Genomic DNA, 20,753 nt, shown 5'->3' on the forward strand with positions numbered 1-20,753 from the left:
AATGGAAAAAGGATTTTCTTCTCCTGCAAGTTTCCTTCAGATGGTGTTTTCCAACATCATCTACTCGTAAGGAAATTTTCACTACATGGAAGACCATTCAGCTTTTTGGTCTTTCTTTTTTTATTTGACCAAAGTGAGAGCTTTGGTTCATAGCTTCATGTTTCAGGCCACCTATCAGGGTGACTCTATCTAGAATTAATCACTCATATCCTCATTATTGGTCTTAATGCACCCATGAGTATCAAGACACAGTTATGTATTTTACCGTCTCTCTGTCTACTCTTCCCTATCCATTCTCAGTGGTGTCCCCATAAGCTGCCTGTCACTAGAGCAGTCAGCACTCTTCCCCTTCCGATGCTAAGCCTTACCTTTAAGGGCAAGGATAAAACAGACTAAGCCATCAAATAGCCTCCTGTAAGCTACACCCTATTTATGAAAGCGTAAGCTTGCAGCATATTTTCAGATTCTGAACTCAAATACCTTGTCTTTGGAGGAGAATACCTCCATCTGGCCCTTCAGTAGGCCTGGGATGTGACCTAGGCATCTGCATGTAAAGAAATCTCACCAGATTCTGATATGTGCCACCCAGTTAAATGCCTTTCATCATGTGTAGGCTTTTCGGATTGTGTTGTTCTTCCCTCTCAGGGCTCTCCTGTGATTGATGTGGTATCCCAAATCTGGTGCTGCCTCTCCCAACTAGTCCAGCTTCTATGCTTTGTAAGGCTTATAGTTGGGTCTAATGGACTGGGAAACCCTCTCCAATCCTTAGGAAGAAATGGCTTCTTCCATTTTCCTTGCTTCTTCTCACCCCCATAGTAGAAGCTTTTAAGGGCAAAGACAAACAGTCTTAAGGTATAAAAGACAAATGTTACTTAGCCCATTCAGGAGAAGACTAGCTAAAGCCTCAGCTAAACAATATCTGTTTTGCCAGGTTTGTCCTTCGCACGCCCATGGATCCCTCAAAAATTTGTGGAGAGTGTATATCACTCATACTGGTATTGGTCAATCTTCATAAGCAGTTGTTTTCTTGTCATGTGCACTGAATACATTATTCTTCCTGATTTACATAATTTGCACCTTACAGCCCTCCTTTTCCCTCCCTCTACTCTTCCTACCCTGCCCTCTCCTCCCCACTCCACCAGCAAGAAGTGTTATTAGCATCTCACCAATTCAAAAACAGCGCGGCACTGCTGGAGCTCATCTGTTCTAGCTATGTCATACACTTTCGCCAATTTCACTTTTGACAAAGTTAAACTTACAAGCAAACACCACACTCCTATTATAGAAATATGAAGGCTCTGATCTGGATATTCTGAACCATTTAAGATATGCAGAAGTGGGTACTGACCAGCAGGAACAGATCGTTCACAGCGAGGGGCAGGGCCGCTCCATACCCCGTTCCCTTGACTGTCGCTTGTGCAGCGGATGGTGCTCTCCCCAATGAGGCTGAAGGTCATCCCTCGGTCTGGGTGGGGGTCACATGAGTAAGATATTTCTTTTCCATAGGGAATGTCTCCCAGAGGATTTCCTGTGTGTTTCCCATTAAGGATAGCTGGGGGACTTGGACAAAAGATTTCTAGAAAGAAGACAAGAGCTCTAAGTTTCATTAAAATTCCAATCCGAGGTGATTCTACAATAATGAGGTGCTATGACTATGTTGCCAACTAAACAAAACCTTTTTACTTTGGGAAAGTATGAACTGAAAATTTAACATATTAGGCCTCTGCTGAGATGGAGCTAAATGAAACAACACCCAAATCAATGTCTACTACAAAAGTCCAAAAGAAACTCAAGAATTCTAGATTCTTCATATAGTTAAAGTTTCTGCATAATTGAGACATTATTTCTTTAAAATAAATTAAAAATCTCTTTAACCATATTACGTGGAAAACCATCCATTCATTCAACAAACTTATTTTTGAGCACTTATATGATGTCAGGTACTATTTTAGGCACAGGATAGAAATGATCGTTGACATCAAGGATCTTAGTCCTAGGGAAATGTTTCTAAAATATATTTATACATTTACTATAAGTCTACCAGTGATATGATCTTTTTTTGATGACTTAGGGCTGTTATTCTCAAAAAAAAAAAAAAAAAAGAATGATTACAGTAATGGTGTCACAATGAAATAAAACATACGCCATACTCCTGGACATGCGTCAAAAGTTTCAAGCATGCTAAGTTTTCTAAGATACTCATTGCTTTTTACTTTTTCTTTCTCGGAAGAAACACTCATTTATTCCTTTGATTTTATATTTTTGAAACACCTCCTTACCCATTCTAATTCTATTTGGATTTGCTAAAAAGATACTGCAGAGTCAAAGAATTATGCGTAAACTAATGAAAGCCTTGCATAACTTAACCAGTGTTTACAGTCTACTAAATGATTTTAGGTATATCTTTGGTTTATGAGAGTACATTTTTCTTCTTTCATGCTTCCTAGCTGTTTTCCAGGAAGGTTAAAGTTGTTGCACAGCACTTTGAAATATGCAAGCTGTATTTATCAAGTTTCATTACAGAAATCAGTACAAGATGTCCAAATAATTTTAAAACAAAGTATTCATTTGAACAAATTTATATTATAAATATGTATTTTTCCATAGTTGTGATCTGAAGATGAAGCAACATCCTCTTTATTTTAGCAAATAAAGAAACAGACAGACTGGAGGTATTGGTAGTGTTCATGTATGTAATATACTATTTTTCTGCCATCTTAAAAGAAAAACAAAAACTTCCTTTATCCCACTTTCCTTTTCAGCTATAGCCCCACTTCTCTATTCCCTTTATATTGAAACTCCTCACAAATGTTGTCTATGATCTGTCACAATTCCTTCCCTTTCATTTTCCCTTGAACTCATTCCAATCAGGATTTTGCTCCTACCCCTCAACCAAAACTGCTTTTGTCAAGGTCATTTATTACCTCCATGTCGCTAAATTCAATGATAAATTTTCTGTCCTCATCTTATTTGACCTTTCTGTAGAATTTCACACAGTTTATCAGCCCCCTCTCTTTAAAAGACTCTTCAGGTGGCTTCCAGGACACCTCATCCTCCTGGCTTTTCTCTTCCCCCATTGACTGCTTCTTAGTGTCTTTGCTGATTCCTTCTATTCTTTACAACTTCTCAATGTTGGATTGTCCAGGCTCAGTACATAGAGCTGGCCTCTATTCATACTCACTTGCTAGGTGGTCTCATTTAGTCTCATGCTTTCAAATATAAAGTACACTGACGACTTCTAAACATCTGTGTTTAGCCTAGCCCTACTAAATATCTCCAATTGAATGGCTAATAGGAATGCCAACTTATGTCTCAAACTGAACTTTCGATTTTTCCCCCATTCACAAACCCAATCTTCACTCATTCTTCTCCATTTCAGTAAGAGGAAACTCCATCTTTATAGTTGCCCTGGCCAAGAACCTTGAAGTCATCCATGACTCGTTTTTTTTTGGTCTCATACAGTATATCTAAACCATCTGCAAATCCTTTCATCTCTATCTTCAAAATATCTTGAGAATTTGTTTACTTCTAATCATCTCCCAGACTGCAATCCTGGCAAACTTCTCTGATTAGATAGTTGCAATAGCCTCCCAACTTGTACCCTTAGCTGTGCCTCCAGATTTGCTCAGCTGCACCTGCCTTTCGGGCCCTCAGTTACTCTCTTAACACCACTGGCTGTCTCAGCCTGCCCAGGTGTGAGAGATGGGCCTCTGCACTGCCTCCATTGTGCCCACTGCAGTGGAAGTCATGGCAACTCCAGCATCCAAGCCTGACCTCACGGGATCCATGGAGGCTCTGGCTCCATCCGCCACTTCTGGAGTTAGATGAAGTGCCATGAGGAGGAAATGGGTTCTGGCTTTCCCAGGGTCTGCCCAGGGGGGCCAGGTAACACAACCTGGGTGGGGCAGACAGGAGACAGGAGACGGGAAGGATCCAGCAGATGAATTGCTTGATCGTTCTCTTCCTAATGAAGGTCTTGGCTCCATAGGGCCTCTTCAGAGATGTCCTATGTCACCAAACAACCAGCTGTGTTTTCTTGTGAAGCTTATAGCCATATCTCAGTAGCACAACATCTTTCATCAATTTGTTTTCCTTTCCTCCCTGCCTCTCTTTTTATTCTCCTTCAGCCTTGCTGCCTGGGTTGCACCTGCCAATAAAGCATTATACTGTAAGCTGTGCCTCTGGCACTGTTTTCCGGTGAATCTGGAATTAAGATATACTCCTTTGCAACCCAGTTCCCCCTAGAGTAGCCAGAGTGATGCCATTTACAATGTTAGATCATGTTACTTTTCTACTCATAACACTCTGATGACTTTACATGTTGCTCAGAATGAAACCTAAGTTCTGACAAGATACGGGGTTGCTCCTCTTTTGTCATCTCCTACAACTCCTGTAATTGCTCACTCTGCACTAGCCATATTGGTTTCCCAGAAAATATCAGGAACAGTCATTTCATAGAAAATGCCAGGAACATTTCTGCCTTGGGGCCTTGTACTTTCTGCTCCATCTGCATGGAAAGTTCTTCCTCAATCTATTCATGTTGGTAGTCAATTTCCATCCATGCTCAAATGTTCAAAGACTTCCTTGATCAGCTTATTTAAACTGGAAACTTTATTCTTTCCCTGGCATTCCTTAACCCCCCCCCCCCCATTAACAGTTTTATTACATTACCCTGGGATTTTTTGTACATAAAACTTACTATTATTTGAAATTGTCTATTTATGCATTTACTTGCTTACTCGTTTTTGTTTCTTTGCTTGGTCTTTTCCCCTGCACCAGAATATAAATCACATGGGAACAGGGACCTAGTCTGTCTTGTTTACAGAAGAGCAATTCCAGGGCCCAGGACATGTGGCAGGTGCTCAGAAAATAAGTCAAAAGAATGAGTACGTGAATGAGTGAATGCTTAAGGAAAGGATAGAAAAGTTAAATTGTGGCAGTTACTTTTTGGCATGAAAAAAAAGAAAAAATTGGCATGACATTATGTCATTAATTTCTTCACCTTTGAAGTTTCTCTCCTTGCTTATAGTATTTAATATGCTTGAATATATTTACAGGATAGAACCTGTGCCAGTTTGGATGTATTATATCCCCCAAAACGCCATTATCATTGATGCAATTTTGTGGGGGCAGACTTATTAGTGTTTATTAGGTTGGAACCTGTTGATTGTTTCTGTAGGGATGTGACTCAATCAACTGTGGACAAGACTTTGGATAATGTCCATGGAGGTGTTACCCCACCCATTCAGGGTGGGTCTGAATTAAATCACTGGAACCATATAAATGAGCTGACAAACACAAGGAACTCAGAGCAACTGAGAGTGACATTTTGAAGAGGAGCTGCAGCTAAGAGAGGACAAAACTCTCCAAGAGCAACATTTTGGAGAATGCCATTTTGAAACGCAACCTGGGAGCAAACAGATGCCAGCCACGTGCCTTTCCAGCTAACACAGCTTTTCTGGACGCCATTGGCCATCCTCTAGTGAAGGTAACCAACTGTTGATGCCTTACCTTGGACACTTTATGTAACTGTGTAATGAAATAAACCCTCTTTATAAAAGCCAATCCATTTCTGGTGTTTTGCTTAACAGCAGCATCAGCAAACCGGAACAGAGCCCAAACCCCCTGATGCTCAGGATTATTTCCCACCCAAACATTCTTTGTAATTTTCCCAACAAAGAACTATTTCTATCAAAAAAAAAAAAGAGAGAGAGAGAGAGATAAACAAAGGTATAGACATTAGATAGTTTTGTGGGGCAAAACACATTCAGAAAAAGAAAAAAACGGGAAAAATTCAGACCTTAACAGGTATTTCTTCTACTCACGTTCACACACTGGAACACTGCTATTCCAAAGGCTTTCTGTTCCCACAGAGACACAGTGACTCACAGAACTGCCCTTTAAATGGAACCTAAACAACAGAAACAGTGAACAGGTGAGTACACAATTTCTCTCTTCCCTTCATTCACAGGCTTCCTGCCTTTCTGCTAAAAAAACTTAATTCCTAAATTAAAGTCCAGGTCAAAAGCTCACTTCATTTGGGTTCTGAGCTTCTAGATGCTCAGAAACAAAAGCATTTTGGAAAAAATGCAGTTTTCAGTGAGGGGCAAAGCAATAATGATTGGCAAAGCTCACTAATCAGACAGGCAACATTCTGCTGGCCTAAAGGGACAGAAACTTAGACTGGTGTGTCCTCGGCCTGGTCCCGGCCCTGCAGGAGTCGTCTTTCCCTGACTGCTCTCTGAGAGCCCCTTTTCATCAGTAGCAGCCACTTTGCCCTTTAAAGCAAAATGCAGCATTTCCCTCTCTCAGACAGTGGATCGGAGGAAAACAGCTTCTGGTTTAGGTTGGCAAAATGGAAAGCATTAGGAAAGAAAACTGAGGCTGTTCTTGTCACCACATTTTTTTTTTTTTTTTTTCAGTTTTATTGAAATACATTCACACATCATACAATCATCCATGATATGCAATCCACTGTCCACAGTATGATAACATAGTTATGCGTTCATCACCACGATCTATCTCTGAACATTTTCCTTACATCAGAAAGAACCAGAACAAGAATAAAAAATAAAAGTGAAAAAAAAACACCCAAATCATCCCTCCATCCCACCCCATTTGTCCTTTAGTTTTTATCCCCATTCCTCCACTCATCCATACACTAGATAAAGGGGGTGTGATCCACAAGGTCTTCAAAATCACACTGTCACCCCTTGTAATCTACATTATTATATAATTGTCTTCAGGAGTCCAGGCTGCTGGGTTGGAGTTTGGTAGTGTCAGGTATTTACTTCTAGCTATTCCAATACATTAAAGCCTAAGAGGTGTTATCTATATAGTGCATAAGAATGTCCACCAGAGTGACCTCTCGACTCCATTTGGAATCTCTCAGCCACTGAAACCATTTTGTCTCATTTTGCATCCCCCTTTTGGTCAAGAAGATACTCTCAGTCCCACGATGCCGGGTCTACATTCATCCCCGGGAGTCATACTCTGCGTTGCCAGGGAGATTTACACCCCTGGGAGTTGGGTCCCACGTAGGGGGGAGGGCAGCGAGTTCACCTGTCGAGATGGCTCAGTTAGAGAGAGAGAGGGCCACATCTGAGCAACAAAGAGGTACTCAGGGGGAGACTCTTAGGCACCATTACATACAACTTTAGACTCTCCTTTGTGGTAATGAGCTTCATAAGGGCAAGGTCCCATGCTCAAGGGCTCAGCACATCAAACCACCAGTCTCAGTGTTTGTTGTCACCACATTTGAAGTGTTCCTGAATGAGACTTATGGGGCCATGCTGGATTACTGATGCGTAAAGCCAAATTAGCTAGGAAAAAGAAAAACGGGTGAGAAGAGAGGGTTCTTTGGAGGAAATCATTCTAAAACATCCAATTTATTGTAGGATCAATGGCCTCCTGAATTGCCTCTGGTGCTTATTGGGTGGTTATTTGATGCCTGACAAGAAGTCCTTGGAATCTATCCAGGGCAACTGCTTGGTTGTCCATGCTTTTTACTTGCCACATGGAGCTGGAACATAACACCGAGACCATTTAGATTCACATAAAGAGTTAATGATGTTATCTGAAACATCACCATCAGTTGTCATGCTCCCACCATCACAGCCCAATTCTAATAAGAAAATACATAATTGGATTAAAAATTACTAATAATCTTTTATCCCTATTCCAAATTTCACTACTGGTCGATTTAAAAGTTTGCAGAAACAATCTTTTTGTGTTACTTATTTTATAAAAACTTTCTCTGATATATTAAACTTTTAAAAACAATCCTTCTAGAATATTTATTTCTTCATGCTTCCAAACTACTATTTATCCATTCTCTTAATGTTCTCCCTATATGTTCAAGACCTATAGATATATTTCTGCTCTTCAGTATATTTAAAACTTTTCCCCTTTATTTTATTTATAAAAAATTAAAAAAAAATTAATCTCTTTTCCCTTTTCAACACGTGGATTGGTCCATCTAGTTTTTACCATACTTCCCAATCATTGCTTCAGATATTAGACTCTGTTAGTGCTTCTTTTCCACTGTGTCAGCCCTCCTTTTTGGATAAATCCCCAGTGCCCAGGATGTCATCAACCAGCACTCAGTCCCTGTCCTCTATTCCAGGTCACACTCACCCCTCATTGCAGATGAAGGACACTTTTGCCCCAAGCTGGAGATGAGGGGGAGAGAGCACCCGGCCATTAGGGAGTTGCTGCAGGAAGTCATCACATGATTTCACTAGGAGAGAAAAAACAACAACAGGAATAAGACTGCCATGGGAGGGACAAAGAGATTCATCTGCAAACAGATAAGCATGTAAGCACCTTCACATCTGGGGGCTGCAGGGCTCCAGTCGCCCTGGGGCGTACAGTGCAGAGAAGCAGCTCCTCTGATGTCGTAGCCGGGCTCACAGCTGTAGATCACTTCCTGCCCAGGGGAGAAGTTGTCCTTGTCGCCTGGGGTATGCTTACCGTGCAGGATTTCTGGAGGGGGCTGACACACTATGGAAAGGACAGATCAGTTAGAATCTAGTTCTTTCCAGCACAGGAATAAAACACATTCATTAGTCTACAAGGCATGAGGTTCTTATCCTGGTGCTGGCTATCCAGTGTAGACTTATTAGAATAGGTAAACTTCTCCATCCTCATATTTCCTAGAAAGGCAATCTCAGTTTACAGCCTTGTCTTTGGATGCAAAGATTGCCGGGATCCAACCCTTATCTAACAAATTTCCCCTCACGTGTCTTATTGCCCTCCTGTGACCAAAGTACCATCATATATCCACCTTTATCTGTTTTTCTTCCCAGCTGCTCTCTCAGTGGTTGTACAAGCCTGACAGCAGTTGGTGGAAGAACTATAACCTCCATCTCTGTCCTTATGTATTGACCATAACTCTTCCCAGTCATCTGCCTAGCCAGCTATTGCAGCATAAAAAGACAGGATCAGCCACTGAGAACAAAATCCCCTAAAAAAACCAGTCCTTATAATGAGAGGGCATATTGCTTAAAGAGTATTGTCTCAAAGTCTGACTGCCTCCAGACACAGCTCTTTGGATGTATGCTCAGGATATCAGAACTCATTTGAGCTTCAAGCCAATCTTTACCTAATGAAAGATCTGTTTGCCATTGAGCAAGTTACCTTGTTTGCCACTGAGCAAATTACCTTCACTTCAGATTCCTAATTATTAAATGTAAGAGGTGGACAAGAAAAGACAAACTCAAAGGTCTTTGTCACTATTCTGAAGTTATATATCTGTTCTCATGGCACATAATCCAATCATTCCCTAGACTTGTAGATGCCCATCGAAATATGCCAAGACCAGAGGGTTTAGGCTCTAATCCCGGGTCTGCCACTTAGTAGCATCTGACTTGGACAATTTACATAATCTCTTAAAGACCAAGCTAACTTCTCTGTCTAATGGAGATAAGAATAGCACTATTGCAAGGGGTTGCTGACAAGAGTGAGATAATGCATGTAAACTGCCTATCACATGGCTGACCATAGAGAAAGTACATGTCAATCTTTGATATAATTGAGAGATATTGGAGCTGAGAATTGTTCATCATGAAACGCCCAACGAAAGCAAATACATGTACTTCCAGCACATGCTCACACATCCCTTCTTAATGTCATGCTTCTTCCCAAGGAAATCTACTCTCCCACACTGCCCACCACACCAAAGTAAATGCTAATCTCCTGATTCAACAACTCCTCTCTCCAGGCCCCATCAAAGCCTCAGGCACACTCACCCCTGGAGCAGCTGGGCAGCTCTGGCTCCCATCTGTTTTGGGCCTGGCATCGCAAACTGCTGGGTCCTTTCATGACAAAGCCAGGCTGACATCTCAGCCTCACCGTTTCATGTAAGGAAAACAAGCTTTTCTTCTCAGACACCATCATTCCATTTTCAATGTTTGGAGGTGTGCATTTATTAGGTATAATACACTGAGGGGGAGGGCCGCTCCAGACGCCAACGTAATCATCTGTGCTGGTACAATATATGGACGGCTGGCCCACGAGCTCAAACTGCTCTTTCCGTCTGTGTCCCCGATTGCACCGATAGGTCACTGCCATCCCGTAGTGAAAATATTCTCTGTTGGTGCTGAAGAAGTCTCCATTGGTGATGGCTGGGGGTGGCTTACAAGGAATAACTGGTAAAGGGAGGGCATGTGAAATGAGACTTAATGTCTTAAAGTTACACTTAACTATGACTTTTGGCAATCAGTTTAAAAAAATAACCAAACTTCCAAAAAGCAAATATACACAACTTTTCTGCTCTCTGCTAATCTTTGCTAATGTACAGTCATCACAGCTGCAGATTAAGGAATCACTAATGCTGCTCTTCTCAGTTAACATTATTTCAATAAATCTTTCCTTATATTATTGCAGTCCACATGTTTCTCACTTTAAATGATATTTTAACTGTTATTTCACCAACGTTATTTCAGTTCACTCCTTATAGAAGGCATTTGGCTTTGATCTATTGGTTATAAATATTGCATAGCATATAGTATAGCATTTTTATCAAATAGTAAAAAAAAAACTCACAATGCTCTAATACAATTAATAAGAAAGAAGAGCACAAATATATAATATTACACAAGATAACACAATAATCACGAAGTCAGAAATAAAAAAGTAACTGAATTGTGCATCCTACTCTATCCTAATAGTTTCGAAAATGGGGATATTAAAGGCAAAGATATGTTTTACTAATGTTGACTCAAGAAAATGTAGAAAATTTGAATAACCCAGGAATGTAGAAGGAATGGAAAAATGTATTATAAATGCCAGTACTAAAAAGATATGAGGCCAAGATAGTTTTGCAAACAAATTTAACTTAATTTTCAAGTAACAGATAATTCCTAGGCATTTTTAATATTTCCAGAGCAGGTATAACTAAAAGTAGGCATCCATTTATTTCTTTAAACCTTTAAGAAAATATTTAGAAATGTGCATATTTATTGGAAATTTATAAAATATGGACAAATAAAATCAACTTTAAATCCATTATCTAGAAAGAACTGTTAATTATTTAAGGTACAATCTTTTATACACGTCTACCACTTATATATTTTTCTAAAATATCTTTGTTGATTGAATAATATTCTGGAGTGTTTCCATTTGGAAGAGTTACTACTCCTCTCTAATGCATTATTGAATTTAAACCTTTAATATTATTTATTTATTTTTTTTTTTACCAGAACTCATACCTGTCCCTTTCATTAGATTATTTCCAAAGCAGTTTGGACCTGTCAGCATTTTAAGGGATATGGCCATTTCTCCAAATATCAGAAGGATACTATTTCCAAGGGATGAGATTTATTCTTTGTAATTCAGGGGTCATCCTTCGGATCAACAGATGTGATAAATCTGGAAAGAGATTTCAACTCACTTTCACAAACTGGTGCCTCGTCGTTCCAAATGACAGTGCTGCCTGAGATGACACAATCGGCGGATGAAGAACCAATGAGTCGATATCTAAAGGCAACAAATGAAAAATAATTATGCTGTACACATTCTCTCAACTTCTTTATAGCATGCATAGGTGGCAATTCTGACAGTTTGCTGTCTGAACAAGGACTAGCCTAAACACTACCTATTTTTACCTCTTTTTTTTTCTTATTATTCTTTCCTATTCTCTTACTATTGAAATAGACATTTTCTTTCTAATTCCTCATGGCACACTCTGATTCTCAATTTCTGGGCTTCATTGTGGACTACACCAGACACCAAAATAAAGCAATATATTTGTATACTTGTTTGACAATTTTCTTCTTAAATTCTTTTTTCCCTATTATTTTTGCTATCTGTGGTGACTTGGAACTATGTACCCCAGAAAAACATATTCTTCATCTTAATCCATGGCTGTGGGTGGTAACCAATAGTAAATAGGACATTTTGATGAGGTTTCTTCAGTTTAGGTGTGGCCCAACTGAATCAGGATGGGTCTTAATCCTATTACTGGTGTCCTTTATAAGCAGAATGAAATTCAGACACAGAAGAAAAGCCACTGGAAGAATTCAGAAATCAGTGGAACCCAGAGAAGCCAGGAGAGACTGCCTTGGCCATTGCCATGTGACAGCAAAGCCAAGGACCAAGGATAACCATCCGCCAGCACCAGAACACCACAGTCTTGAGGGAGAAAGCATTGACTTGATGAAGCCTTGATTTGGACATGAACCAAAAAAATTCCCATGGTTTAAGCCCACTCATTGCATGGTATTTGTTTTAGCAGCCAGGAAGGTAAAATGCCATCTTTTTTCTTTTTCTTTCATTTATTTGCATTTTCCTGATATACATATATATTTGTGACTGCCGTATCATTTTTAGGATTGTGTCTTATAAATACCACAAGATTTGATGTTTTCAATCCTATTTAGAAGATTTTCTCTTTCAACAGGGAGTTTAAAACTCACGCTTACTGAAATAAAAGGTATGTTTGATCTTGCTTTTGTCATCCTCATTCTTTAGATTACCTCTTTCATTTATTTCATAATGTCCAGTGATGAAAATTCAGCAATGAATAAAACTGAGACTGCCCCAAATATGCTGAGGCTTATTTATGGCAATAGAGAGAGAGAAATTCCTTGCTATTCCTTTTTCTTCCCTCTCTTTTGGTTTAGCTCTTTTAGTTGTTCTTGTGATTTGGCAGATACATGGCCTATATTTGTTCCTTCAGGAATTTCATTTCATATATGTTCAATGCACACACACACACACACACACACACATAAATCTTTTTTTTCCAAATTTAGTGTTAAAATATTTATACTCTACCAATCTCCTATGTAATATAAATCTAGCCTATTTTATTTACTATACCCCACTTCCTAGTTTTATAGATATATTCTATGACTTTAGAGATTCCTATTAAATTTTGATTACATTGGCAAATTTCATTTTTAAGAATTAGTTCTTCCATTTTTTTAGTTTCATAACTTTATTTTTTAAAAATAAATGGCCATGATTTTTTTAACCATTTTCCTACTTCATTAGTATTTCTTTTGTACTTTTTTAAAAATTCAGTTTTGTTGAGATATATCCACATACCCTACAATCATCCACAGTGTACAAACAAGTGCTCAAGTACCATCATATAGTTGTGCATTCATCACTGCAATCAATTTTCGAACACTTTCCTCCCCCCCCAAAAAATAAAAATAAGAACAAAAGTAAAAAATAACACCTAAAACTTTCCATTCCCACAATCCCACCCTATTTTTCATTTAATATTTGTTCCCATTTTTCTACTCATCTGTCCATACACTGGATAAAAGGAGTGTGAGTCATAAGGCTTTCAGAATCATGCAGTCACACTGTATAAGCTATATAATTATACAACCATCTTCAAGAATGAAGGCTACTGGGTTGCAGTTTGACAGTTTCAGTATTTCCTTCTAGCTATTCCAAAACATTAAAAATTAAAGTGGGATATCTATATTGTGCATAAGAATACCCTCCAGAGTGACCTTTCGACTCCATTTGAAACCACTCAGCCACTGAAACTTTATCTTGTTTTATTTTGCTTCCCCTTTTTGGTCAAGAAGATTTTCCCAAATGATGCCAGGTCCAGACTCATCCCCGGGAGTCCAGATGCATCCCCACATTGCCAGGTGGTTTACACCCTTGGAGTCAGGTCCCACGTATGGGTGAGGGCAGTGAGTTCACCTCTCAACTGGGTTTAGGGAGACGGAGGCCATATCTGAGGAACAAAGAGGTTCTCTGGGGGAGACTCTTAAGCACCATTATAAGTAGGCTTAGCCTCTCCTTTGCAGTAACAAGCTTCATAAGGCCAGCCCCAAGATTGAGGGCTTGGACTACTAAATTGGTAGTCCTAAATGTTTTTGAGAATATCAGTATTCCCTCAGGTGGGAAAGTCCAACATTTCTGCATTTTCCCCAGTTCCTCAGGGAGGCCTGAAAATACATTTTTATTCTCTGCCCAAATTACTTTGGGATGTGTCAGGATTTCACACTAAGCTGTACAAACCTACCAGATCTCACTTCCTATTCAAAGTTCCATGTAATTATGGTGTTTGAATAAACTGACAAGTTAAATTATTTAGTGTGCTACAGAAAATACAGATCCTGCACCAAATAAACATCTCTTCCTTTGGTCTCACACAGAAGTTGAAGTTTTAAAACAATTTGTCCTTACCTTTTAGCCTTGATTTGCCTGAGTTCTAAACAGATTCACTTCATTCATATCTCTAATTGAAGTCTGAACTCTTTTGCAGCTTTTTAAACATTTGCTGTATGAAGTAATACTGACCTTCAAAGCTGCCAAGCTCTAGCTCTGTGTTTCAGGTGTCACACAGATACCCAAAGTACCAGAGACAAACCAAGTAATACACAAAGAGCTCAGCATCTCAGAATTTAGAGATAACTGTTACAGTTTAGGAATAGATGTGACTGCTATAAGAGCTTACAATCTAGGGACCTTTACAATAAGCGTTCCCCTGATAACCTGTGCTCCGAGATTCAATTCTCAGGGTTTACACATTATAGTTAGTCCATATTAGTGAGGCATTACCATGTTTGTCTTTTTGTTTCTGGCATACTTCACTCCAAATGCTGTCCTCAATGTCCATTCACCTAGTTGCATGTCTCACAACTTCATTCCTTCTTGCAGCTGCTCAATATTCTATGTATGCATACACCACAGTTCACCATTCTGTTCATCAGTTGACGTACCCTTACGCCAACTCTGTCCATTGCAAATGGTGAATACTGCTGCCCAAAATACCAGTGAACAAATGTCCATTCTTGTCCCTGCTCTCAGTTCTTCCAAGTACGTACCCCTTAAGGAGGTTGCAGGACCTTATGTCACCCACATACTTAGCTTTTGTGGAACCACCACACTTTCTTCCAGATAGGCTACACCATTCTACTTCCTCACCAACAGTGTATATCCCACTCTCCATGTTTGTATCCTTCTGTTTATCCACCCCCCTGCAGTTTTATAGAGATATATTCACATACCATACCATCATCCATAGTTTACAATCAGTTGTTCACAGTATCATCATATAGTCATGCTTTCATCACCACAATCAGCACTTGAACATATTCATTACTTCAAAAACTTTTTTAAAAGAAGAATAATAAAAAAGATAAAAGAAAAAATAAAAATACAATACAATACAACACAATAATAAGGTCAGACAACACCACCACTACCAAGAATCCTAGTCCCCTCCCTCATGTCTCCCTCTCATAGACATTTAGCTTTGATATATTGCCTTCGTTGCATTTAATGGAAGCATATTACAATGTTACTGTTAACCATAGACTCCAGTTTGCATTGATTATATTTTTTCCCAAATACTCTCCCTTTTTCAACATCTTGTGAGGTTGACATTCATTTGTTCTTCCACATGTAAAAACATTTTTATATATGTACATTTAGTCACCATCATCGTTCACTCTAGGTTTCACCATGTTATACAGTCCCAGTCTTTACTGCCTAGCATTCTCTTTCAACTTTACTTACAGACGTCTTTGTTCAGTGTACTTACAATATTGTGCTATCATCACACAGTACTGTGCTATCCACTTCTGGATCCATACAATCAATCCTGTTGAACATTCCATACTTCTTCAGCATCAAGTGCCTGATCTCTACCCTATTCCTATCTCCTGATTACTTGCGTTCCCAGCTATAACTCTCAAAATTTGCCCATTAATGTTAGTTCATATTAGTGAAACCATAAAGTATTTGTCCTTTTGTTTCTGGCTAACTTCACTCAACATAACGTCCTCAAGGTTCATCCATGTTGTTATATGTTCTGTAACTTTGTTCTGTCTTACAGCTGTGTTATATTCCATCGTAGGTATATACCACAGTTTTTTCATCCACTCGTTCATTGATGGACATTTGAGCTATTTCTCTCTCTTGGTAATTGTGAATAATATTGCTATAAACATTGGTTTACAAATGTCCATTTGTGTCTTGGCTTTCAGTCCTCTGAGTATATACCTAGTAACGGAATTGCTGGATGATATGGCAATTCTATACTTACCTTCCTGAGGAACCACCACACTGCCTTCCAGAGTGGCTGCCCCATTCTACATTCCTACCAACAGTGTATAATTGTGCCTCTTTCTTTACATCTTCTCTGGCACTTATAAATTTCTCTTTTTTTAATAATGGCCATTCTAGTAGGTGTAAGATGATATCTTATTGTGGTTTTGATTTGCATTTTCTGAATCATCAGAGAAGTTGAGCATCTTTTAATGTTTTTCAGCCATTTGTATTTCCTCTTCAGAAATGTGTCTGTCCATGTCATGTACCCATTTTTAAATTGGGTTGTTTGTCTTTCTATTGTTGAGTTGCAGTATCTCTATATATTCTGGATATTAAATCCTAATCTGATATGTGGTTTCAAGTATTGTCTCCCATTGCGTAGGCTGCCCTTTTACTTTTCTGACAAAGTCCTTTGATGTACAAAAGTATTTAATTTTGAGGAGATCCCATTTATCTTTTTCTTCTTTCATTGTTTGCACTTCCTATCACAAGATACTTAAGATATTTCCCTACATTGTCTTCTAAAAGACTTATGGTTTTAGCACTAATATTTAGGTCTTTGATCCATTTTGAGTCAATTTTTGTATAAGGTGTGAGGTAGGAGTCCTCTTTCATTCTTGTGGTTATGGATATCCAGTTCTCCAAACACCATTTATTGAAGAGGCTGCTCTGTCCCAGTTGAATTGGCTTGACTGCCTTATCAAAGATCAATTGTCCACAGATGCGAGGGTCTATTTCTGAATGCTCTATTCAATTCCATTGTTTGGTATATCTATCTCTTTGGCAGTAACATGCTGTTTTGACAACCGTAGCTTTGTAGTATGCTTTGAAGTCAGGTAGTGTGAGACCTACCACTTCATTCTTCTTTTTTAAGATACTATTGGCTATTCGGGGCACCATGCCCTTCCAAATAAATTTGGTTATTAGTTTTTCTATTTTGGCAAAGTAAGTTGTTGTGATTTTAATTGGTGTTGCATTGAATCTATAAATTACTTTAGGTAGAACTGATATCTTAACTATATTTAATCTTCGAATCCATGAACATGGTATATGTTCTTCCATTTGTCTTAGGTCCTCTTGATTACTTTTAGTAGTGTCTTGTGGTTTTCTGTGTATAGGTCTTTTGTTTGCTATTGCAAATGGAATTTTTTTCTTGATTTCCCCCTCCTGTTTCTCATTACTTGTATAATTACTTTTTGAACCTTGCTTCCCATCTGGTCAATGCTTCACTTTTCTTGGATGCAGTGCCCTGGTTTCCAGCAATGGCACAGATTTTTCCTTAATCTTATCATACCTGTGTTTATTTCAACTGGGAACTAAACACCTATATTCAAGCCTTTTAAGAGCAGGTAGTAACAGCCAAGTTCTCCTTTCCAAGTTATGGATAGAAGGTAGAAATGCTGTTTTGGAACTCATGAACCAAGAGATGTTGCTGTGAACTTACCCTTTATTACAAGAATAAGTAATTGTAGACCCAAATAGGACATCTGTGTTTATGTTCACCATGCCATTGACGGGTTCTGGAGGAGTGCCACACGATTTACCTATGCGAGAGAAACAGAAGTTTTGAGCCAGGTAGAGTAATCTGAACTTTGTTAGTTCATGAGGTCCTGGCCTGACTATAGCTCCTGAAGAACATGTGCAGTTCTGATGGTTTCAAGATTTTTCCACCTTGAAGAATCTCACCAGATGGCTTCAGGGTCAGTCACCTGCTAAGCACCACTTTAAAAAGACTACCCATCCAATCTATCTCATCCCCACCTTGTCCCTCTGATCAAAATGTAATGGTTGAGAGAGGATTGTGGGAAGATGGTGGAGTAGGGAGCTCCAGGACTCAGTCCTTCCACCAAAGCAACTATTAAAAAGGTAAGAACTGTCTGAAGAAACTATTTTGAAACTCTGAAGGCCAGAAGAACACCGTACAGTATCCAGGAAAGAATAGGAGGAAGAGTAATTGCTCTTTCCATGCCGCAGCTACTGGTAACCACCCCCACTTTCTCCTCAGGCTACCCTGGTGTCCAGCCCCAGGTGAGTTCACTGACAACAGAAAGGAACATAAAAATCCCCTTCTCCAAGACCAGGATTGGACAAGGCCAATCAAGTATCATGCAATTTGATTAGTGAATTTGAATCACTGAGGGACTGTCTCTGAGAGCAGCTATTGTTTCAACCTATCCTTGAAAAAGTCTGCAGTGGCTATTGATTCAATCCAGTCCAGACAAAGGCAGCCCTTCCCTGAAATGTGCAGTGGTGATGGAGACTTAAAGATGCTGCCATTTCCTCAGGGCTTTGGGGAACAGTTAGCTGAAGGGCTACATTTGTTGGGTAGGTGAAAAATGCTCATTTTTGGGAGCCATCAGAGAAGCTCTTGGCACCCTACCTGATCACCTTCCCAGGACATTTTGGAATCAGTCTGTTTCTCCTCTAAGTCCCTGGCCTTACTATTGCTAGGAAAGACTGTCTTGGGAAAGTCCATTTTGCTCTGCAGCTCATCCCAGAACTTGCCATCCAGGCAAAAGCAGCTTGAGACATTACAAGGAGCATTAGAAATTACAGAGGCAGATAGGCTGGGACAAAGGCCTGCCAGCTTCAAACAGAGGGAGTTCTGTCTCCTGGGAAACAGAGGGGAAATCCAAACTCCTGTAAATAGGGGAACTCTGAAACAACTCCAAAGCAAAAGCCCAGGACAAGACAGAGCACCAGAAAGACAGTGAAAACCCTGCACACAACATTCACCTTGGATAGTCTTTGCTGAAAGGAAGGCAAAAAATCAAGAAAATCTCTCTGTTATCACCAGATGATTACAAAATCAAGAAACAGACATCTCAGGGAAATAAAAATCTCAGAATTAACATTTTAAAATATTAACACATACAGTGTGCAACAAAAGATTGCCAGACAAACTAGAAAACATGAAATGATAGCCTGTTCTAGTTTGCTGATGCTGCTGGGATGCAAAACACCAGAAATGGATTGGCTTTTATAAAGGGGGTATATTTGGTTACATAGTTACAGTCTTAAGGCCATAAAGTGTCCAAGGTAATGCATCAACAATCGGCCACCTTCACTAGAAGATGGCCAATGTGTCCGGAAAACTGGTGTCTGCTCCCAAGTTCTGATTTCAAAATGAACTTCACCCAGGCCATTCCTCTCTAGTCAGAATCTCCTCTTCAAAAGGTCACTCTCAGTTGCTCTTGGGGTATTTGTCCTCTCAGCTTCCCCAGAGCAAGAGTCTGCTTTCAAAGGCCATCTCCAAAATGTCTCTGTAAACTGCAGTTCCTCTCTCAGCTCCTGTGCATTCTTCAAAGTGTCTTTCTTGGCTGTGGCAAGCTTACTCCTTCTGTCTGAGCTTATATAGTGCTCTAGTAAACTAATCAAGGCCCACGCAGAATGGGTGGAGCCACACCTCCATGGAAACTATCCAATCAGAATCATCACCCGCAGTTGGGTGGGCCTCATCTCCAAGGAAACACTCAAAGAATTACAATCTAATCAACACTAATATGTCTTCCCACACAAGATTACATCAAAGATAATGGCGTTTTGGGGGACATAAAGCATTCAAACCAGAACACAGCCCATGCAAAGGATGGGGATAAAAACCCAGAAAACTCCAACAAAGATGAGAATGTGGACATACCAAAGTCTTTAATAAATGATCTTAAAAATGCTCAAATATGGTGGTGTTGTCTGACCTATTTATTGTATTTTATCTCAATTTTATTTTTTTTCTTTTGTTTATTTGGTTGTCTTTTTTTTTTTTTGCATTTTTTTTCTCTTTGTTTTCTCCTCTCCCTCTTTCTTTGTGGAAGAAATGGAAATGTCCTCATATAGATAGTGCTGGTCAATGCATATGTAAGATTCGACTGGGAACTTTTGATTGTTCACTTAGGAGGGAATGTAGGTGAGTGAATAAAACTGTTTAAAAATAAACAGAGGGATACAAGTGCTGGAGAAAACTTGGAGAAATGGATTTACCTAATCACCATTGGTGGGGAAGCAGAATGGTGCAGTCCATGTGGAGGGAAGTTTGGTGGTTCCACCAAAGCTAAGAATAGGGTTGCTACATGGTCCAGAAACCCCATTAGTGGGTATATACTTGGAAGAACTGAAAAGAGGAACACAAATGGACATTTTCACAGTGGGCTTTGTGGTGGCAGTATTCACAATTCACTAATATGGAAGTGGATGGAAGTGGCCTAAGGGTACATTGTCTGATGTACAGAATGGTGAAGTGTGGTATATACATACAATGGAATATTGAGCTGCTACAAGAAGGAATGAGGTATACAACTAGGTGAATGGACAATGAGGACAGTATGTTGAATGAAATAAACCAAAAATGAGAAGACAAACACTACAATTCCTCACTAACATGGACTAATTATAATGTATGAACTCTGATAATTGAGTCTGAGAGCATAGGTTTTCAGGGGAAGGCATATTGTAAAGCTTCCTAGATTGTGAACTCTACAGCAGTTACATCTATTCCTGAGTTGCAGTGGCTATTTGTAAATTCTGAGATGCTGGACTCTTTGTGTACAACTTAGTTTGTCCCTGGAAATTTGGGTAATTATGGGACACCTGAGACTCAGAGCCAGAGTCCGGAAGCTATGAATGTCAGCATTACCCCATACAACAAATGTAAAAGAGTTGGAAAAAGATTTCAGGGTTCAAGTAGCAATATGAACAAAATGGACTTGGTTTGGATCAAGGTAAATCAAACT

At 39.4% G+C, this 20,753-nt stretch overlaps 1 protein-coding gene across 5 annotated transcripts in view; it reads right to left on the bottom strand.

Annotated features, from left to right (window-relative positions):
* Positions 1-20,753, bottom strand: part of CR1 (complement C3b/C4b receptor 1 (Knops blood group)) — a 130,003-nt gene that overhangs the window by 39,508 nt on the left and 69,742 nt on the right. For all 5 annotated transcript variants that reach the window (XR_005215077.1, XM_037824814.1, XM_037824815.1 and 2 more), the window contains 7 exons: positions 17,471-17,570; positions 11,393-11,478; positions 9,750-10,148; positions 8,326-8,502; positions 8,137-8,239; positions 5,826-5,911; positions 1,349-1,576 (listed from right to left, as the gene is read on the bottom strand). Coding sequence is in view for 4 of the 5 variants with exons in the window: in XM_037824814.1 (XP_037680742.1) it covers positions 1,349-1,576; positions 5,826-5,911; positions 8,137-8,239; positions 8,326-8,502; positions 9,750-10,148; positions 11,393-11,478; positions 17,471-17,570 (1,179 nt within the window). In the remaining variant the exon portion in view is untranslated. The remainder of the gene's footprint in view (positions 1-1,348; positions 1,577-5,825; positions 5,912-8,136; positions 8,240-8,325; positions 8,503-9,749; positions 10,149-11,392; positions 11,479-17,470; positions 17,571-20,753) is intronic.

The sequence above is a fragment of the Choloepus didactylus genome, chromosome 2 (genome assembly GCF_015220235.1).
Source record: "Choloepus didactylus isolate mChoDid1 chromosome 2, mChoDid1.pri, whole genome shotgun sequence".
In the NCBI taxonomy this organism is placed as follows: domain Eukaryota; kingdom Metazoa; phylum Chordata; class Mammalia; order Pilosa; family Megalonychidae; genus Choloepus; species Choloepus didactylus.